We start from the raw sequence: 18,590 nt of genomic DNA on the forward strand, positions 1-18,590 counted from the left end.
ACGACTAATGTACTAAAAATTTGAAGTCCATACTTATAACCGAAAAAATTTCCCTTACTATGTGAGCACACAATCATCTGAGTTCAGTACTTCAGAATTAAGATTAATTTAAGGAACTTTTGGCACTCATTTTTACCAAATCTGTGTGCCTGTGTGTGTTTGTGTGCATGTGCCAATGAAAGGGGAATCAACTATAACAAATGCATGAAAAAGGAGCCAAGAAAAAAGGCAAAAGATGTAGAAACGCTACCACTGTCCCATACAAAGGAATCTTGTGAGGCAATTGTTCAGCACATTGGAGAAGAAACTGCAAGGGTGGAGAACAATGTAAATATCTCAACATGGATATGCAAGCAGCACAATCTTGTGGTGCAGAAAATAAAATCTAACCAGTATTTGGGTCTCATCGAAGCTAAGGCAAATAAATAGAAGTTGAATTCACACATTCTCCAGTGTTCTATCTAAAAATATTAACTCACAGAGGTAAAGGCATTGGTATTTTGACACCAAAATAGTCCCAACGACGGGAATATAAAATTCACAAACAATAATAACTGTGTATGTGAAATTTTGTATGTGTGTGAGATTCCAACTTATACCAGTCATAGCATGAACAACACAGTGCATGTACTTTTTTTTATAGGCAAACAATGAATATATATATATATGTACAATACACCTAGAAGCATATGTTCAGCCTTCTATGTTCAGAAACAAGCAGAACTAGAAAGAGGAACACCTAGGCTTGTAATTAATTATAAGCCTCTCAATGATGCATTAAGATGGATTAGGTATCCTATACCTAATAAGAGAGATCTTAAGGTTAGTTAAGTCTAAAATAGTTTCTAAGTTTGACATGAAGTCAAGATTTTGGCAGATTCAGATTGCAAAAAAGGATAGGTACAAGACAGCCTTTACAATACCCTTTGGATACTATGAATGGAATGTGTGCGTGTGTGTGTATTAATACAGCCTAAGTGGAGGGCACACCAAGGTACACGCAATGTATACAATACGCTTCAACACGTGAACAAAGCAAGAGAGAAAAACAAAAAACAAGTTTCCTCTCCTTCCCTTTTTTGATAGACCAATAAGATTATACACACACACATACATACACGCACACAAATGAAAGGCACCATTCAAAAGTGGCAAACAGAGTAAAGTTTCCTCTCCTTCCTTGGAGCTAAGCCTATCATGGTTAATGATCTACTATATACACTAACACATTCCAAATAAGTACTCATGAAAATGGATTTGATTGCTTGGTCCACTGTTCAGCGTCTTCAAAAGATCTCTTGTTTCTTTTCTCCCATAGAGTTTAAAACACACACAAGGGGGAGATCCTCCACACCTTTTTCCGTTTCTTTCATATAAAGATCTATGCCAACTAAGAAGGGTTCCCCTTAACAGTAGAATACAACACCTAAGCAACTTCCCAAGCAAAGAAACCTACAACTTCCCAAGCCTTTTTCCGTTTCTTTCATTGCCTAACGGCAATGAAGGATGATGCAATCAATCGATTCTTCATCATCTTTGCACATATACATCTGTTCAACATTATCCATCCCATCCTTTTGAGTTGATCTAACGTTAAAATCCTTTCCTAAGCAACTTCCCAAGCAAAGAAACCTACAACCGCCATAGAGTACTTGCCTTAAAGAATGAAGGAGGATGTGATCAATTGATAATTCATCATCTTCCCACATAATACATCTATTCAGCATTATCCATCCCATCCTTTTAAGCTAATCTCACGTTAAAAAAATTTCCCAAGCAAAGAAACCTACCTTCATATGCTCCCAAGGATTCCAAACTATACCTTCAGGAAAGATCTCCCTTCTAACCTAGGCAAGGTAGGAGAAAAGATATAATGGAAAAATTGTCGCCTTTAGAAACCTTCCAACTCATTCTATCCTCTTCATCCCTTCTAATGAATTGTTTGTAATCTCTAAAGAAAGACAACCACATCTTCAAGTTCACAAACCCACTCATAACCATCCCTCACATTCCTACAGAACCATCCTCCCTCTTCTTCCCCAAACTTTCCTACTATAACACACTTCCAAAGAGATGCTTTCTCTATTGTGAATCTTTAACCCTACTTGCCAATGAGGGCCTTATTTATGAGGGATATATTTCTAAAGTCGAGTCACCCATACTTTTTATCCAAGCAAACAATAGCCCAATTGACCAAATGAAGTTTTTTCACAAGAGCGCCTCCCCCCCCCCCAAATCCCACCCCAAAGGAAATCTCTTTGTATCTGCTCTAAAATCTTAAGCTCACCCTTCTTGGAATGACAAACAAAGATATGAAATAAATAGGAAGGTTGGATGGACAATATACTTTTAATCAAAGTGAGTTTCTCTTCTTTTGAAAGATAGTGTCTCTTCCACATAGGTAGCCCTCTCTAAAATCTCTCCTAATTGCATCCCAAACCCCCATTGACTCATGAGAAGCCCCAAGTATGCAAAGGTTGGTTTCCCCACCCTGCAACCCAACACATTAGATGTACTTGGACAATGATTCACTAAAACTTTTCAAATACTTATGAAACAAAAAAAGATTTATATGTTGCCCACTAAAAAGTGATCTACACATGTTAGTCCAAGCACTTCAAAAACAAGTGAAGCACGGAGGGCATGGAATAGAATTGGACATGTACAAACACCTGTCTCCTCTTGTTAAGTCTCATAAACACTATTTCTCAATAAGCAAAAATGTCTCACATACCATAGGACAAAATTAACAAAAACCAAACATGGAATAAACTATGTATTATAGAGGACCCAAAGTTCAAGATAAGTAATTAGCGTCAAGCATTTTATTTATCTAGTCAAAGTACAATTCAATTGGCAATGCATTTATTGCAAAATATATATATGTCAAAAACAAACATTTTTTTATTAACAAAAAATTCAAGGAATAGGAAACAAAGATACACAATTGATAAAAAAAAACAAACAAATTCACTTATATGAATTCAAAAGAACAAATTAAGGACAAGGAATCCTTCCAAAATTTGTGGAATCTTATCAAAATAAAAGGTGGAGAAAATTTCTCCAAAAACATAAGGAGAGCTATACATTGCATGGATACAACATGAAACTATACAAGGAGAAGTGACTTGATGCTCCTCAAGGGGGGTAAAAAATCTCCTACACAAGGAACCCAAAGCATTGCTCCTCTCTTTGTTGAAAGATCAGCAACAATATTAGTTGAACAAGGAGACCAAGAGAAAGAGTAGACTAGGATGCATGCAACATATAATATTCACAGAGCCACCCACTGTACCCCCAAGGCTATCTTTTTAGTTTAGTCATTCATTATAACAATATGGCATAGTCCCTTCTACTTGTATGTTAGAAAGGCTAAAAGCCCTGGCTTGTAGCGAGCCCTCTAAAAGGGCTAAAATCTCGGCCACAATGGCTCAACCTTCTCCTGCCAATTTTGAAAAAGCTCTAATCACAATATCATTGTGGTCCCTTATCAGCTGTTCAATTAAATAATTTAGAAATTTGATGGTTCTCATAAGCAAAGAATATTGGAGTAGAGAAATGAAAGAATCACTTCAACCAGAATTCATGTGCAATATTCAGGTATGAATAACTCACAGCCACCAATTTCCATGCAATTTTTATTTTTTTTTAATGCCACAACCCATTTTCTAAACCTTAACTTCTAAAAACCATTTACACTTCCAATAGCTACATCGATAGTCCAAAAACCCTAAATTAGCCATTGTTCAGTTATTGACAGCCAGAATTATGGCCAAACAAGCCCCCAGTGTTAAACCCCACTTTTCCAGCATCCTAGCCCTGAATTTTCTTCACACCAGCACTTGACTATTATTGCTTGATAATCCCCCTACTGTCCTATACCATGAAATTCTACTTCCAATAACTATTTTTTAATAAGCATAATAGCAGTAAACAAAGACCAGACACTTATGTTCATATGTCATAGATCCCCTACAGAGGATTCTGAATCGCAGCACCTGGTAAATCCAACATAGAGTGTTAGTTTCATATCTACTTGACTCCTATTGAGCTCCCAAAGAGGCAGCTTTCAAACTCACATAGTAATGTGGGACACTTCTCCCCATCAAAGTTTTTTGCATGTCTGACACTTATTCACAATTTATTTACCTTTGTTCAACACAAACTTGGACACTTGACCAAGAATCCACCTTCTAAAGCATGTGACGAATCTTTCACAAGCAATGGGCAGATCATCATGTTAATAACATACTAATGGTGAACATATTTAAAAGCAAACAAATGGAGAGCATTGTAATACCCATACTCTCTCATATTAAAAGCTATGTTCTTTCTAAATGCTCCATTTGGTTGATAAAAAAATGCAAAATAATGATAATGATAATAATAATAATAATCACAACCCGCCCATTCTCTTGGAATTTCAACTTTCATTGAAATCTTTCCGATTCTGAGATAGAAGATTTAGAAGGCCTTATGCGGTCTCTTGATCGTCTACACATATCACCTTCGGTTCCAAACGTGAGATCCTGGTCCTTATCTCCTTCAGGATTTCTCACAGTCAAATCTTTCTTTCTTGCCTTATCTCAATATTCTGATTCGCCTCCAGTTTTCCCTACTAAGTTCATCTGGAATTCTCAAGTCCCCTTCAAAGTCAAATCCTTTGTCTGGTTGGTGGCTCACAAGAAGGTTAACACTAATGACTTGCTACAATTGAGAAGACCCCACAAAGCACTTAGTCCCGACATTTGTAAGTTGTGCATGAAACATGGAGAAACAGTAGATCACCTTATCCTCCATTACTCTTTGACGATGGGGTTGTGGCACAGATTATTTCAATTAGCAAGAACGGATTGGGTTCCCCCAATGAGCATCTCTGACATGTTATCTACTAATTTTAATGGTTTTGGATCTTCTAAGAGAGGGATTGTTTTATGGTAAGACGCGTGCATCGCTTTAATGTGGGTGGTGTGGCGGGAAAGAAATGCAAGGATTTTTGAGGATAAAGCAAGGAATTCAGAGTATCTTTGGGATTCTATTCGTTTTCTTGCTTCTCTTTGGGCTTTTTGTTCTAAGGTTTTTAAGGGGATACCTCTTAACGTGTTACAACTTGATTGGTTAGCGGTGTGTAATCCCAATGGGTTGGTCTAACTAGAGTGTTTGCTAGTTCTTTCTTTGTATCTTCTTATATTTGATTACTTGTAGTCTTATTTTTCTTTGGTGGGAGGATTCCTCATCCTTCTCTTGTACTTCCTTTTTATCAACATATTCCTTTGTCGTTTCCTATCAAAAAAATAAAAAAATAATAATAATAATAATAATAATCACAACAACAACAACACCATTAATAATCTATGCTACATGGATTCTCCAAATTCATCCAACATACCCATGTTAGCACACCACAACATGATTGCAAGTAGGGGGATCCTTGCCATATAGTTGTACAAATATAGATTTTTTTTTTTTATAGACAAAATTTAATATATTAACAACACCTACATAAAAGGGCGCACAAAAGCATACAAGACGTATACAAAGATACAAGGATGCTAAAAGGCCAACTAAAGGGATACACAAAAAACAACCCCCTCACACTACTTAGAGCTCAATCAATCGATACAATCCATCATAGACATAGAGCAATCTCCTATATACACTCTAGCCTATTCCAAAAAAGTAAGCATAAAGGGTTGTTTGAATGATTGATCCACATTTCCAGTATTATAAAATGCTCCCCTATTTCTTTCTTCCCATATGATCCAAAATAAGCACAAAGGAACTTCTTTACCATATAGTTTATAGTTACGTTGAAGAAAGAAAGAGTTTGTTGAAGAGTGAACTTCTATGGGATATCTAGAGACAAGAACAAAAGGATGAAAAGAAAAGAGAAGGAAAAAAAAAAACAAAAAAAAGGAGGAAGGTTTTTTTTTTAAATCAGAAACAAAATATAATGAAAAAATACAACTGAAGGATGAGAAATCCTTCTCTATTTACAAAATCTGATCAGCAAAAAAGAAGAGGAGAAACCCACTCCAATAGACATCGATATGGTACAGTCAAAATAGGAGGAAGTCTTGTCGAGGATATCTTTTCTTTTGATTGATTTTTAATTTATTTTCCTTTTTCTTCTTTTAATATGATATATTCAGCTAAACACACAGTCTCACCCAAAACCATGCAACATAGATAATAACAGAAGAACTAGAAGCTTGCATAATTGGTTTGTCATTTGGGACCAAAAACAAAAACAACTATGCATGGCCAACTGTTCAACAGACTTTAGATGAGATTTTAATTTCTCTTCGGAAACTAAGTGTCTGCTGGGCTCTGTTTTCAACAACTGTATCTGTTTTCCACGAAGGTAGAATGTTTTTTTTTTTTTTTTTTTTCCGAAGGTAGAATGTGAAAGTGTACAGAGAATCCAGTTGGAATGTAATTCCCAAAAAAACATCCGCATATTCCAAAACCAAAAAAATAAGTTCAAGCGAAAAAAAAATGCTGGTGGGGTGGGATTTTAAAAAACAGAATCAGAAAACCCCTGAAACTGTGAATAACAAATAACGAATTTAAAGTTGAATTTTTTTTTCTCTTTTTCCTCGTCTCCAGCGGCCAAAAATTAGTCAAATAATATAAATTAACAATATAAAGTACAATATAGGAAGAAAGTAAAAGAGAACTACAGGCAAAATATCATTCCCATAGTGCTCCAACTCGCGGCGAAGCACGCCATAGCATGTCTCCTGCAAGTGCAAAGGAAAGTCAACAGTGAGAAGAGAGTGTGATTAGCAACCAGAAATTCAGAAAAGCCACATTGAAAGCAAAGGAATGTGGTTAAAATTAGGGTTTTAGATAAAATTAATGGTTTACGGACAATGTGCTCCTTGGAGTCCGAGTTGCCGTTGTACTCGGGGCATTTGTCGCCGATCCGGAGAAGAATAGTTCTCCAGCTGCTCATCTCCACCTACTTGCGGAGAGGGGGAGGAAGACGAAACTCTGCGTTTCGGAGAGACGAAGGAAGGGACGAAACGATGCGTTTTGAAAAAGAGAGAAAATTTGCAGGGTTTTGGATCCGGTGGTAGATTGAAGCATGGAGCGTGGATCACACGGGTAAAACCCTAGCACCCTACCTCATGCCCACCCGTCCGCTTTGCCCCTTTTTTTTCCCTCAATTGTAAGATATATTTTGAAATTAATAAATCTCTAATTCAAAAGGGTCTTATTTGATGCAGCTTTGTAAAAGAAATAAATCAAATTTAAAAAATTAAATGATTTTTAATTGTTCCAAAGTTATTTTAAATTAATATCATATGATTTTAACGCTATATTTGATTCCCAAAAAATTTAGAGGAAAATGTCACAGAAAAAAAAATAGAAAGAAAGATAAAAAATAATTTTAAATTTAATAAATTATTTTTTGGCATTACTTTAAACTCATTTTACTTATTTTTCTCTATTATAGCAAAATTAAATAAAATTATAATATATCAAATTTAAATTAATTTTAATTATTTTTTATATATTGTATAACCAAACATGAGAAAACCATTTTCCTTAACATTTTTTTTTCTTTCTCTAATATTTTCCATTACCAAATATAACCTTAGTGTTAACATTACTAACCCAACTTATTTATTAATTAAGTTTCTACAACATAATTCTTTTTTTACACAAGTAATTTATAGTGTGATGTTGATGACTTCGACTCATGTAGAACTCGTTTAATTGTTGCAAAATATTGCCATAATCTATACATCACTTGCTTTTTTGTATAGTTATAGATTTTAAAATATATTTATAAATAAAACAATGTTTTACTGATAAGTTATATTATTTTATTGTTTTTATAAACGATTTAGAAAATAAACCAATTGATAATTCATGTAAATTTGAAGTATTGAATAAGTTAAATACGTGATAGTCACATTAAATGGATTATTATCGCATTCGAATAATATACAAGTATGTTAATTATTTACCATGATTTTGTATTAATTTAATAGAAATAAACTCGATTTTATTTGATTTAGTTATTAAATGGATGGATGAGTCATATTTAGTAAAAAATATGACATAATTATTAGGCATGTGGTGTTTGAATTGAGTAAATTTTACAGATTTTATATAATTATCATCGTTATTTTTTACATTATTTTAGCTTTTAGTAAGACTTCTCATAAAACGGTCCTTGTGATGAACAAATTTGTGTTTTATACATGAAGCATTCTAATTTCTTTGAGTCTTGTTGAAAACTAGTTTCTATAATACACCTAAATGGTTAATAGTTAAAATACAACAAAAATAATTTATTGAAAAATAAAAAATTATTTGAGGGATGTAGTCTCCACTCGAGCTCCCATTTTATCATGGCATGTGTGTTTAAAATAATTTGGATTTATAATTTATAAGCTTGCATAAAATGTGTTTTATTAAAAATGTAATGTTGTACTATATCTCTTAAATAAATTTTATAGATTAGATTAATCAATTAATATGAACCCAATGAGGTTAAATAGTTAATAAGGATCCAAGTTGAAGGCTTAAGTGACTTACGTTCACATAAAAACCTATAAATACCTTGAGTTATGACTTTAAACTTTCATTATTTCGTTTTATGGATGATGAGACAAACTTAACATCAACATCTTAAAATACTCTTGTGCCACCCTTAAGAAAAATAAAAAATAAAAAAACTTAACATTCTCATTTTTCTTATGTCAGGTTCACGAATGAAAGATTGAGTAATAGATCATTTGATAGAAAAGTTTTATGACATCTTCAACATCTTTTATGAATGAATTTGACTTAGGAACGTTTATATCATAAGTACGAGTTCTCTATTTCTAAATCCATGTTTAAATAATATGGTTTTTATTATAATTGTTTTCCATTACATTAGATCTAAAAAACCTAAGATTAAATTTGATACACCATATATCATTTGAGATTAAGGAATGAAGTCATCCAAAGTTCCTAATAAGAAGATGGTAATAGAATAAATATAATCCTAAAATCAATAGACGTTATCCATTTTAGCCTTTAAATACAAGCTTCTTCTTCTTTCACGAATTATCAATTGAAACATCAATGTATTATTTCTCTATCTCTTATTGATTTTTTGGATCATTTTGAGCCTAGAGAGAGGGTTCTTCTTCTCCCATTAATTTTCAATAAAACCATTATTGTCCTCTCTTATCGTTTCTTTCATGTATTTTGTGATGTTTTGAATCGTGTGCATACAATACAAGCATTAGGATAGATCCCTTGAAAACATAACAAAACAAAATATTGTTTTATTGATAATTTTTTTTAATGATTATAGTTATCTTCTTTTATCTTTATTTGTTTTAATTATTATTTGAGCATTCACACATTTATCATCTCCATTGTACATGACTTTAGTACATTATGAGTTAGACACAAGATTCAAGTTACGGGTTTGTGAAATAATCTATAGTATTCATTGATGTAGTTAATGAATACATCAATGATTACTTTTGTTATTGTATTAACATGTTTGTAGTAAAGTTATTATCGACGCAACGGTCTAAACCAATGTTGATTCAACTAGTAAATCAATCAAGTACTTAATTGATCAAACTAAGCGGTGTTTAAGGGCAGAAGGAGCGTAAGTCCCGTGTTGATCCGCTTGTGGTGGTCCCTGTTCAGGAAATTATCTGAATTAATTAAGGATAAAATTGTGATTATTTTCTGTGACAATGAGTAATATTTTTAGGAGATTAAGTAGAGGTAGTTCTTCCAAAACACTTGGGTCTAATGATAGTTCTGCATCATCATCTGCATCATTTACTGCATCATCACTCACTCAAAATATAGTTAATAGTCAAGAAATAAATATTGCTCAAATAGAGAGTCAACTTCATAATTGGTCAATTCCTCACATGAAAATTAATACAATATATCAACAAGGAAATTTTGAATTTAATCAAAATTATTCAATAAAAACTGAAGAAAAAACTATATCTCTTAATCAAAATTTAGAAAGTCTTCAATTGTTAAGTCAAAATACTATTAATCATCATAGGAAGAAATTCAATTATATTCATATAGGATTAGTTCAAGTTGCTATAAAACCTTTATTTAGGCTAGGATTAGATATTCCTGTATTTACATGCCTTAGAGATGCTAGATCTATAAATTTTACTGATTCAATACTTAGCATGATAGATTCAAACCTTGCTAATGGTCCTATTTATTTTAATTGTTTTCCAAACTTTTCTATGAACATAAATGATCCTAGTATACTTTCTAGTTTAACTTTAAATATTAAAACTAAAAAATGAATTTTGTAGAAGAAGCTCAAACTATAGCAATAATTTATAGGATATATTATAAAGTCATGACTACTCAATTAAATCCTAGAGCCATATGTCAATCTGTCAAGGATGAAACATTATTATTACAATATAATCCTAATAATACCCAAGCTTTTGTTCCTAAGAAATTAAAATGGAATGAAATTACTCAAGGGAGTCAATGGGAATTAAAAGATTTAACTCATCCAAAACCTATTAAACCTTTAACAACTCCTTCAAAAATTATTCAACATACTGATGGTACTATTCAAATAGAATTTTCTCCAGCATCTAGATATTCTTTCAATCAAGATTTCGTGTCTTCAAGACCTTCTACTTCAAATGTTAGCTTAAATAGTGTCAATTTTACTCCAAAAATTCCTATTCCTGTTTATCAACAAAATGAATCTCCTCCTGTGTCTCCTACTCATTCAGATATGTTTCCTAATCAAGTCAACATAATTCATAAGAAAAATTACAAAAAGACTCCTTTTACTCCTAATATAGAATGGATAAAATCAGATTATTTTTCTCCTAAAAATGATTCAAAAAGAGTTTATTTTCAAACATTTCCTCCTCAAACTAGAAATGCACTAAGAAAACAATATGAAAAATATATGAATCAAAAGAAAATTACTATTCCCTTTTTCTATTGGTTTTTCAAACTTAAAAAACAAAGAAAACAAATTATAACTTTAAGAGATAAAGAAGGACACCAATTAGCCTTAAAACACTCAGAAAATATTCAAAAAAGAATTTTAACAATAACCTCATAATTAGGTTCACAACCACCCTTAAATAATCATCAATTCAATTTTGACAACAATTCAATTTCTGCATCACCCTTGAAAATTCCAAGAACTAAAGATGAACAAAGTCCCATAATTTACAAAGACATTAGACAAATTCAACAACAATTAAATTATACAAATCATTCTCTTCAACATGTGAATCAACAGACAACAAAAATTTCTCAATTTTTGTTTTCTTCTGTCCCGAGAGAGAGGATAGGAGAAACAACATCAAAATTACAATTTTCTTCAAAAGTTTCTTCAACTTTATCATCATCATCATCTTCGTCATCATCATCTTCTAAGTGTTCAGATCAACCTTTTATTATTCCTATAAATGCTGCAAAATCAAATATTCAATTAGCCACACCAACAGAAATAATGTTAAAAGAAATACAAATTAGATTAGATAAACTCAATATTAATGGTATTAATCAAACTAAGAATCAAATTCAAACCATAACAAAAGGAAAATCAGAAATCAATAAAATAGAAGAACAATTCAAAATGTCTCCTGATTCAATAGTAAAACCTCCTGCAACAGTCAATGCAATTTCTAATAATTTTGTAAGTAGAAAAAATTATTATTCAAAACCCTCTTTTCCTGATGTCCAATTAGAAGAAAGAGATTATCAATTAGCTGCTAGTTATGATGGTAGTAGTTTTTATGAATGGAATATAGATGGAATGAGTGAACATCAAATAATCAATCTGCTTCATGAAATGATGATGGCTGCAAATGCATATAGAATCAAGACTAGTAATTCTGACTTTCATGCTGCCGGTGCCTTGGTCATAGGATTCACTGGTTTGCTTAAAGGATGGTGGGATCATTATTTGAGTCAAAATGATAGAGAATATATATTAAATGCAAAAAAGACAATAATCAAAGAAGAAGGAACATCAGTCCAAACTTATGAAGAAGATGCTGTCAATACTCTAATATTTGCAATAACAAAACATTTTATAGGAGATCCAGTCTATTTTCAAGAAAGAACTTCTGAAATCCTTAACAATCTTAGATGTCCAACACTTCAAGATTTTAAGTGGTATAAGGATATGTTTCTAGTCAAAGTTATGTCAAGACCTGATTGTGGAAATCATTATTGGAAAGAAAAATTTATATCAGGATTACCCACCTTATTTGCAGAAAAAGTTAGACAAAGAATAAGAAATATTCATAATGGTAGGATTCCTTATGAGTCATTAACTTATGGAGAATTAATTACTTTTGTTAATAATGAAGGTGTAGCTCTTTGTACAGATCTTAAATTAAAGAGTCAAATGAAAAAAGAGAAACAAGATAACAGAAAAGAATTAGGAAAATTTTGTTCGTATTACGGTTATGATACATTAGTTGCCCCTTCAAAAAGAAAAAATAAACAAAATAAAATAAAAAGTAAAAAACCTTCAACAGAATCAAAATTTCAAAAGAAGTTTGTAAAATCTACTCCTAATAAATCAAAACCTCCAAATAAATCAAATTTAAAAAAGAAAACACCTACTTGTTATAAATGTGGAAAAGTAGGTCATTATTCAAGAGATTGTCAATTAGAAAATAAAATCAATTCATTAGAAATAAGTGATAAACTCAAAAATTTAATGATAGGATTAATGATTGATAAAGAAAATGATGAATCAAGTGAAAATTATGAATCAGAAGAAGATAATCAAATCCTCATAACTCAAGAAATATCAAGTGAAGGGTCAAGTCTAGAAGAAGAATCAGATAATCAAAAAGATTGTGATGGTATTTGTGCATGCTCATATAAGTCAATAAATGTGATTTCAAAATATTCAAAGACTCATTTTAATATCATTATTAGAAATTATGTTCCCCTCATGAACTCAATATATTTTCAAATTTGGTATGATAAAGACAAAACCATTAGATATTTGTTTTATTCTTCAATAAAGATACTAACATTTAAACTTTGTGTACAGATGGAGCAAGAAAGAATTACATTTGGGAAATTTACTCTTCCAGTATTTCCTAAATGTAATCTGTCATTTCGGATTCATAAAGATATTGAAGGTTTAGACAGATCACAAAAATGCATTTTAGACAACCTCTGGAATGCAAAAAGTGATATTCAAAAGTTGGAAGCTTTAAATGCCTTATCTTTCTATTTTAAACAGTTAAATGATAAATTAGAAAGTTTTTCTAACCCTTCAAGTTCTGATATACATTGCACCCCAATGGATACAGATCTTGAAAATTTCATTTGCAGGAAAAAAGCAAAAGGATCCAAAGATGCATTTTCAAAAGATTTTCAAAATGAATTTCAAAAAGAACTTTCAAAACCAAATGAAGATTCAAAACTTTCCCAGGAAGGCCAAGAATGTCAAATTTCCAGATTTTCATTTTTCAAGTTGAAAAATTTGGACCTTCTTGAAAGTATTAGACAGATGATATGTGAAAAGGCTAAAGCTACAGGAGAAGCAAAGCAAGAGCATATCATGCAATTTCTTGCTGACTGTAGCACTTTTGGAATTACTATTCAAGGGATGAGCTTCACTTGGATTTCTTGTTATGACAATACTTATAATAATTGTCCAAAGACCGATCCCTTGTGTAGAGAAATTCCATTAGAAAGGCATGACTGTAAGTGTGCTCTTACTTACAGTATATGCAAAGCCAACATTGACTTAGACAGTTATAAACCAATAGTCATTAAATTCAACAATGAGTCAATAGAGCTAACTCCAACCCTTCTCATGGACTATGGAGTTCTTTATCAATTGATTTTCTCTCATCCTGATCAAACTGATAAATTTGGAAGAAAATTAGCTATTTGTGTTTTAAATGCCTTCATCAATGATTTCAAATCTGTTGAACTCATCATAGAAAGTAAACCTCCTGAATGGTCGAATGATGGAGGAGTCTACCCTGCTCAGCATCTCATTTTACTCAAAGCCAATCAGAGAAAACATCAGTTGTTTGGTACAGAGGACCCTTGGCCCTGTACTAAATCCAGTCTCAAAAAAACAAATCAGACATTGGAGATCAAGAATAATTGCAAGAGACCTTGATTCTGAGATTTATAGTTCTTCTAACTATAATCTCATTACTGAAGATAATATTCAAAAAATCATCTCTGCAAATAACTTTCATGAAGTCCCTCTTTTGTTTCAAACTCAATTTACTTATCTTGTTGATAAGTATAAAAAAGAATATGTCCTTGAAGAAGAAGCCAGAAAAACTTTTGAGAAATATCTCTTAGAAATGCTCAACTAAGAGATATCAAGAATCAAGAATCTTTTGTACATCTGTAAAGTAGCTCTCTTGTGATTATCCAGTAAATAAAAAAAAAAAAAAAAAAACAGTATATGAAGTCTGAAGAAGTGCACAGTGCACAGTTTGTAAAAAAAAAAAAAAAAAAAAAAAAAAAAAAAAGTGAATAGTGTTTTGTGAATAGTAAAATCCGTCCTTTAAAGTAAAAAGCAAGATGACTCATCACCCATGTGACCAAATGAAGAAGAAGAAAGCAAATTTACCTCCTGCATACACGTGGAAGACATCCAATGCATAAAGCCTTCAAGCCTTTGCTATAAATAGGGCTCAAAGGCTTCCTACCAAGGCAGAGCTCGGGAAGGGGTTCCAAGAGTGTTGTAAGAGTTAGCTGCAAGAGAGAAAAATATTAGAGAGTTGCAAAAAATATTTTGAGAGTTCAAAAATTCTCTTTTAATTTTCTTAGAGTCATTCCTCTGCTGTCAACAACTTGTAGTCATCAGCTCTCTGTAATCAAGGTATATTTTCAATAAACAATATTTTCAGATTCAAATATTTGTGTTATTATGCTGCAATAAATTAGACAGTATTAGACATTAAATATTTCTGTTTTTATGCTTGGAGTTAATTAGACAGATTTAATTACTGCGTGCACGAACTGTTGTATGTCCTCCGTAAAGGATAAACTCAGGGTCTACGTATGAATCATCTGATAAGACTGCATCTTCAGTTGTTTCTTCATTTTCTTGATCTCCAAACTTCTCTTCAACATGTGAATCAACAGACAACGACTTACAACAGTTCGTGCACGCAGTAATTAAATCTGTCTAATTAACTCCAAGCATAAAAACAGAAATATTTAATGTCTAATACTGTCTAATTTATTGCAGCATAATAACACAAATATTTGAATCTGAAAATATTGTTTATTGAAAATATACCTTGATTACAGAGAGCTGATGACTACAAGTTGTTGACAGCAGAGGAATGACTCTAAGAAAATTAAAAGAGAATTTTTGAACTCTCAAAATATTTTTTGCAACTCTCTAATATTTTTCTCTCTTGCAGCTAACTCTTACAACACTCTTGGAACCCCTTCCCGAGCTCTGCCTTGGTAGGAAGCCTTTGAGCCCTATTTATAGCAAAGGCTTGAAGGCTTTATGCATTGGATGTCTTCCACGTGTATGCAGGAGGTAAATTTGCTTTCTTCTTCTTCATTTGGTCACATGGGTGATGAGTCATCTTGCTTTTTACTTTAAAGGACGGATTTTACTATTCACAAAACACTATTCACTTTTTTTTTTTTTTTTTTTTTTATTTTTACAAACTGTGCACTGTGCACTTCTTCAGACTTCATATACTGTTTTTTTTTTTTTTTTTTTATTTACTGGATAATCACAAGAGAGCTACTTTACAGATGTACAAAAGATTCTTGATTCTTGATATCTCTTAGTTGAGCATTTCTAAGAGATATTTCTCAAAAGTTTTTCTGGCTTCTTCTTCAAGGACATATTCTTTTTTATACTTATCAACAAGATAAGTAAATTGAGTTTGAAACAAAAGAGGGACTTCATGAAAGTTATTTGCAGAGATGATTTTTTGAATATTATCTTCAGTAATGAGATTATAGTTAGAAGAACTATAAATCTCAGAATCAAGGTCTCTTGCAATTATTCTTGATCTCCAATGTCTGATTTGTTTTTTTGAGACTGGATTTAGTACAGGGCCAAGGGTCCTCTGTACCAAACAACTGATGTTTTCTCTGATTGGCTTTGAGTAAAATGAGATGCTGAGCAGGGTAGACTCCTCCATCATTCGACCATTCAGGAGGTTTACTTTCTATGATGAGTTCAACAGATTTGAAATCATTGATGAAGGCATTTAAAACACAAATAGCTAATTTTCTTCCAAATTTATCAGTTTGATCAGGATGAGAGAAAATCAATTGATAAAGAACTCCATAGTCCATGAGAAGGGTTGGAGTTAGCTCTATTGACTCATTGTTGAATTTAATGACTATTGGTTTATAACTGTCTAAGTCAATGTTGGCTTTGCATATACTGTAAGTAAGAGCACACTTACAGTCATGCCTTTCTAATGGAATTTCTCTACACAAGGGATCGGTCTTTGGACAATTATTATAAGTATTGTCATAACAAGAAATCCAAGTGAAGCTCATCCCTTGAATAGTAATTCCAAAAGTGCTACAGTCAGCAAGAAATTGCATGATATGCTCTTGCTTTGCTTCTCCTGTAGCTTTAGCCTTTTCACATATCATCTGTCTAATACTTTCAAGAAGGTCCAAATTTTTCAACTTGAAAAATGAAAATCTGGAAATTTGACATTCTTGGCCTTCCTGGGAAAGTTTTGAATCTTCATTTGGTTTTGAAAGTTCTTTTTGAAATTCATTTTGAAAATCTTTTGAAAATGCATCTTTGGATCCTTTTGCTTTTTTCCTGCAAATGAAATTTTCAAGATCTGTATCCATTGGGGTGCAATGTATATCAGAACTTGAAGGGTTAGAAAAACTTTCTAATTTATCATTTAACTGTTTAAAATAGAAAGATAAGGCATTTAAAGCTTCCAACTTTTGAATATCACTTTTTGCATTCCAGAGGTTGTCTAAAATGCATTTTTGTGATCTGTCTAAACCTTCAATATCTTTATGAATCCGAAATGACAGATTACATTTAGGAAATACTGGAAGAGTAAATTTCCCAAATGTAATTCTTTCTTGCTCCATCTGTACACAAAGTTTAAATGTTAGTATCTTTATTGAAGAATAAAACAAATATCTAATGGTTTTGTCTTTATCATACCAAATTTGAAAATATATTGAGTTCATGAGGGGAACATAATTTCTAATAATGATATTAAAATGAGTCTTTGAATATTTTGAAATCACATTTATTGACTTATATGAGCATGCACAAATACCATCACAATCTTTTTGATTATCTGATTCTTCTTCTAGACTTGACCCTTCACTTGATATTTCTTGAGTTATGAGGATTTGATTATCTTCTTCTGATTCATAATTTTCACTTGATTCATCATTTTCTTTATCAATCATTAATCCTATCATTAAATTTTTGAGTTTATCACTTATTTCTAATGAATTGATTTTATTTTCTAATTGACAATCTCTTGAATAATGACCTACTTTTCCACATTTATAACAAGTAGGTGTTTTCTTTTTTAAATTTGATTTATTTGGAGGTTTTGATTTATTAGGAGTAGATTTTACAAACTTCTTTTGAAATTTTGATTCTGTTGAAGGTTTTTTACTTTTTATTTTATTTTGTTTATTTTTTCTTTTTGAAGGGGCAACTAATGTATCATAACCGTAATACGAACAAAATTTTCCTAATTCTTTTCTGTTATCTTGTTTCTCTTTTTTCATTTGACTCTTTAATTTAAGATCTGTACAAAGAGCTACACCTTCATTATTAACAAAAGTAATTAATTCTCCATAAGTTAATGACTCATAAGGAATCCTACCATTATGAATATTTCTTATTCTTTGTCTAACTTTTTCTGCAAATAAGGTGGGTAATCCTGATATAAATTTTTCTTTCCAATAATGATTTCCACAATCAGGTCTTGACATAACTTTGACTAGAAACATATCCTTATACCACTTAAAATCTTGAAGTGTTGGACATCTAAGATTGTTAAGGATTTCAGAAGTTCTTTCTTGAAAATAGACTGGATCTCCTATAAAATGTTTTGTTATTGCAAATATTAGAGTATTGACAGCATCTTCTTCATAAGTTTGGACTGATGTTCCTTCTTCTTTGATTATTGTCTTTTTTGCATTTAATATATATTCTCTATCATTTTGACTCAAATAATGATCCCACCATCCTTTAAGCAAACCAGTGAATCCTATGACCAAGGCACCGGCAGCATGAAAGTCAGAATTACTAGTCTTGATTCTATATGCATTTGCAGCCATCATCATTTCATGAAGCAGATTGATTATTTGATGTTCACTCATTCCATCTATATTCCATTCATAAAAACTACTACCATCATAACTAGCAGCTAATTGATAATCTCTTTCTTCTAATTGGACATCAGGAAAAGAGGGTTTTGAATAATAATTTTTTCTACTTACAAAATTATTAGAAATTGCATTGACTGTTGCAGGAGGTTTTACTATTGAATCAGGAGACATTTTGAATTGTTCTTCTATTTTATTGATTTCTGATTTTCCTTTTGTTATGGTTTGAATTTGATTCTTAGTTT

The 18,590-nt window shown here is 31.7% G+C and overlaps 1 protein-coding gene across 1 annotated transcript in view; it reads right to left on the reverse strand.

The window, feature by feature from the left end:
• The window catches only part of LOC100265341 (nuclear cap-binding protein subunit 1), a 58,844-nt gene extending 51,652 nt beyond the window's left edge, over positions 1-7,192 (reverse strand). The window contains exons 1-3 of the mRNA XM_003632204.4: positions 6,875-7,192; positions 6,684-6,743; positions 251-307 (exon numbers count right to left, since the gene is read on the reverse strand). Coding sequence (XP_003632252.1) covers positions 251-307; positions 6,684-6,743; positions 6,875-6,958 — 201 coding nt within the window. The 5' untranslated portion in view covers positions 6,959-7,192. The remainder of the gene's footprint in view (positions 1-250; positions 308-6,683; positions 6,744-6,874) is intronic.
• Between the last annotated feature and the right edge of the window lie 11,398 nt (positions 7,193-18,590).

Source organism: Vitis vinifera, chromosome 6 (assembly GCF_030704535.1).
Source record: "Vitis vinifera cultivar Pinot Noir 40024 chromosome 6, ASM3070453v1".
NCBI lineage: Eukaryota > Viridiplantae > Streptophyta > Magnoliopsida > Vitales > Vitaceae > Vitis > Vitis vinifera.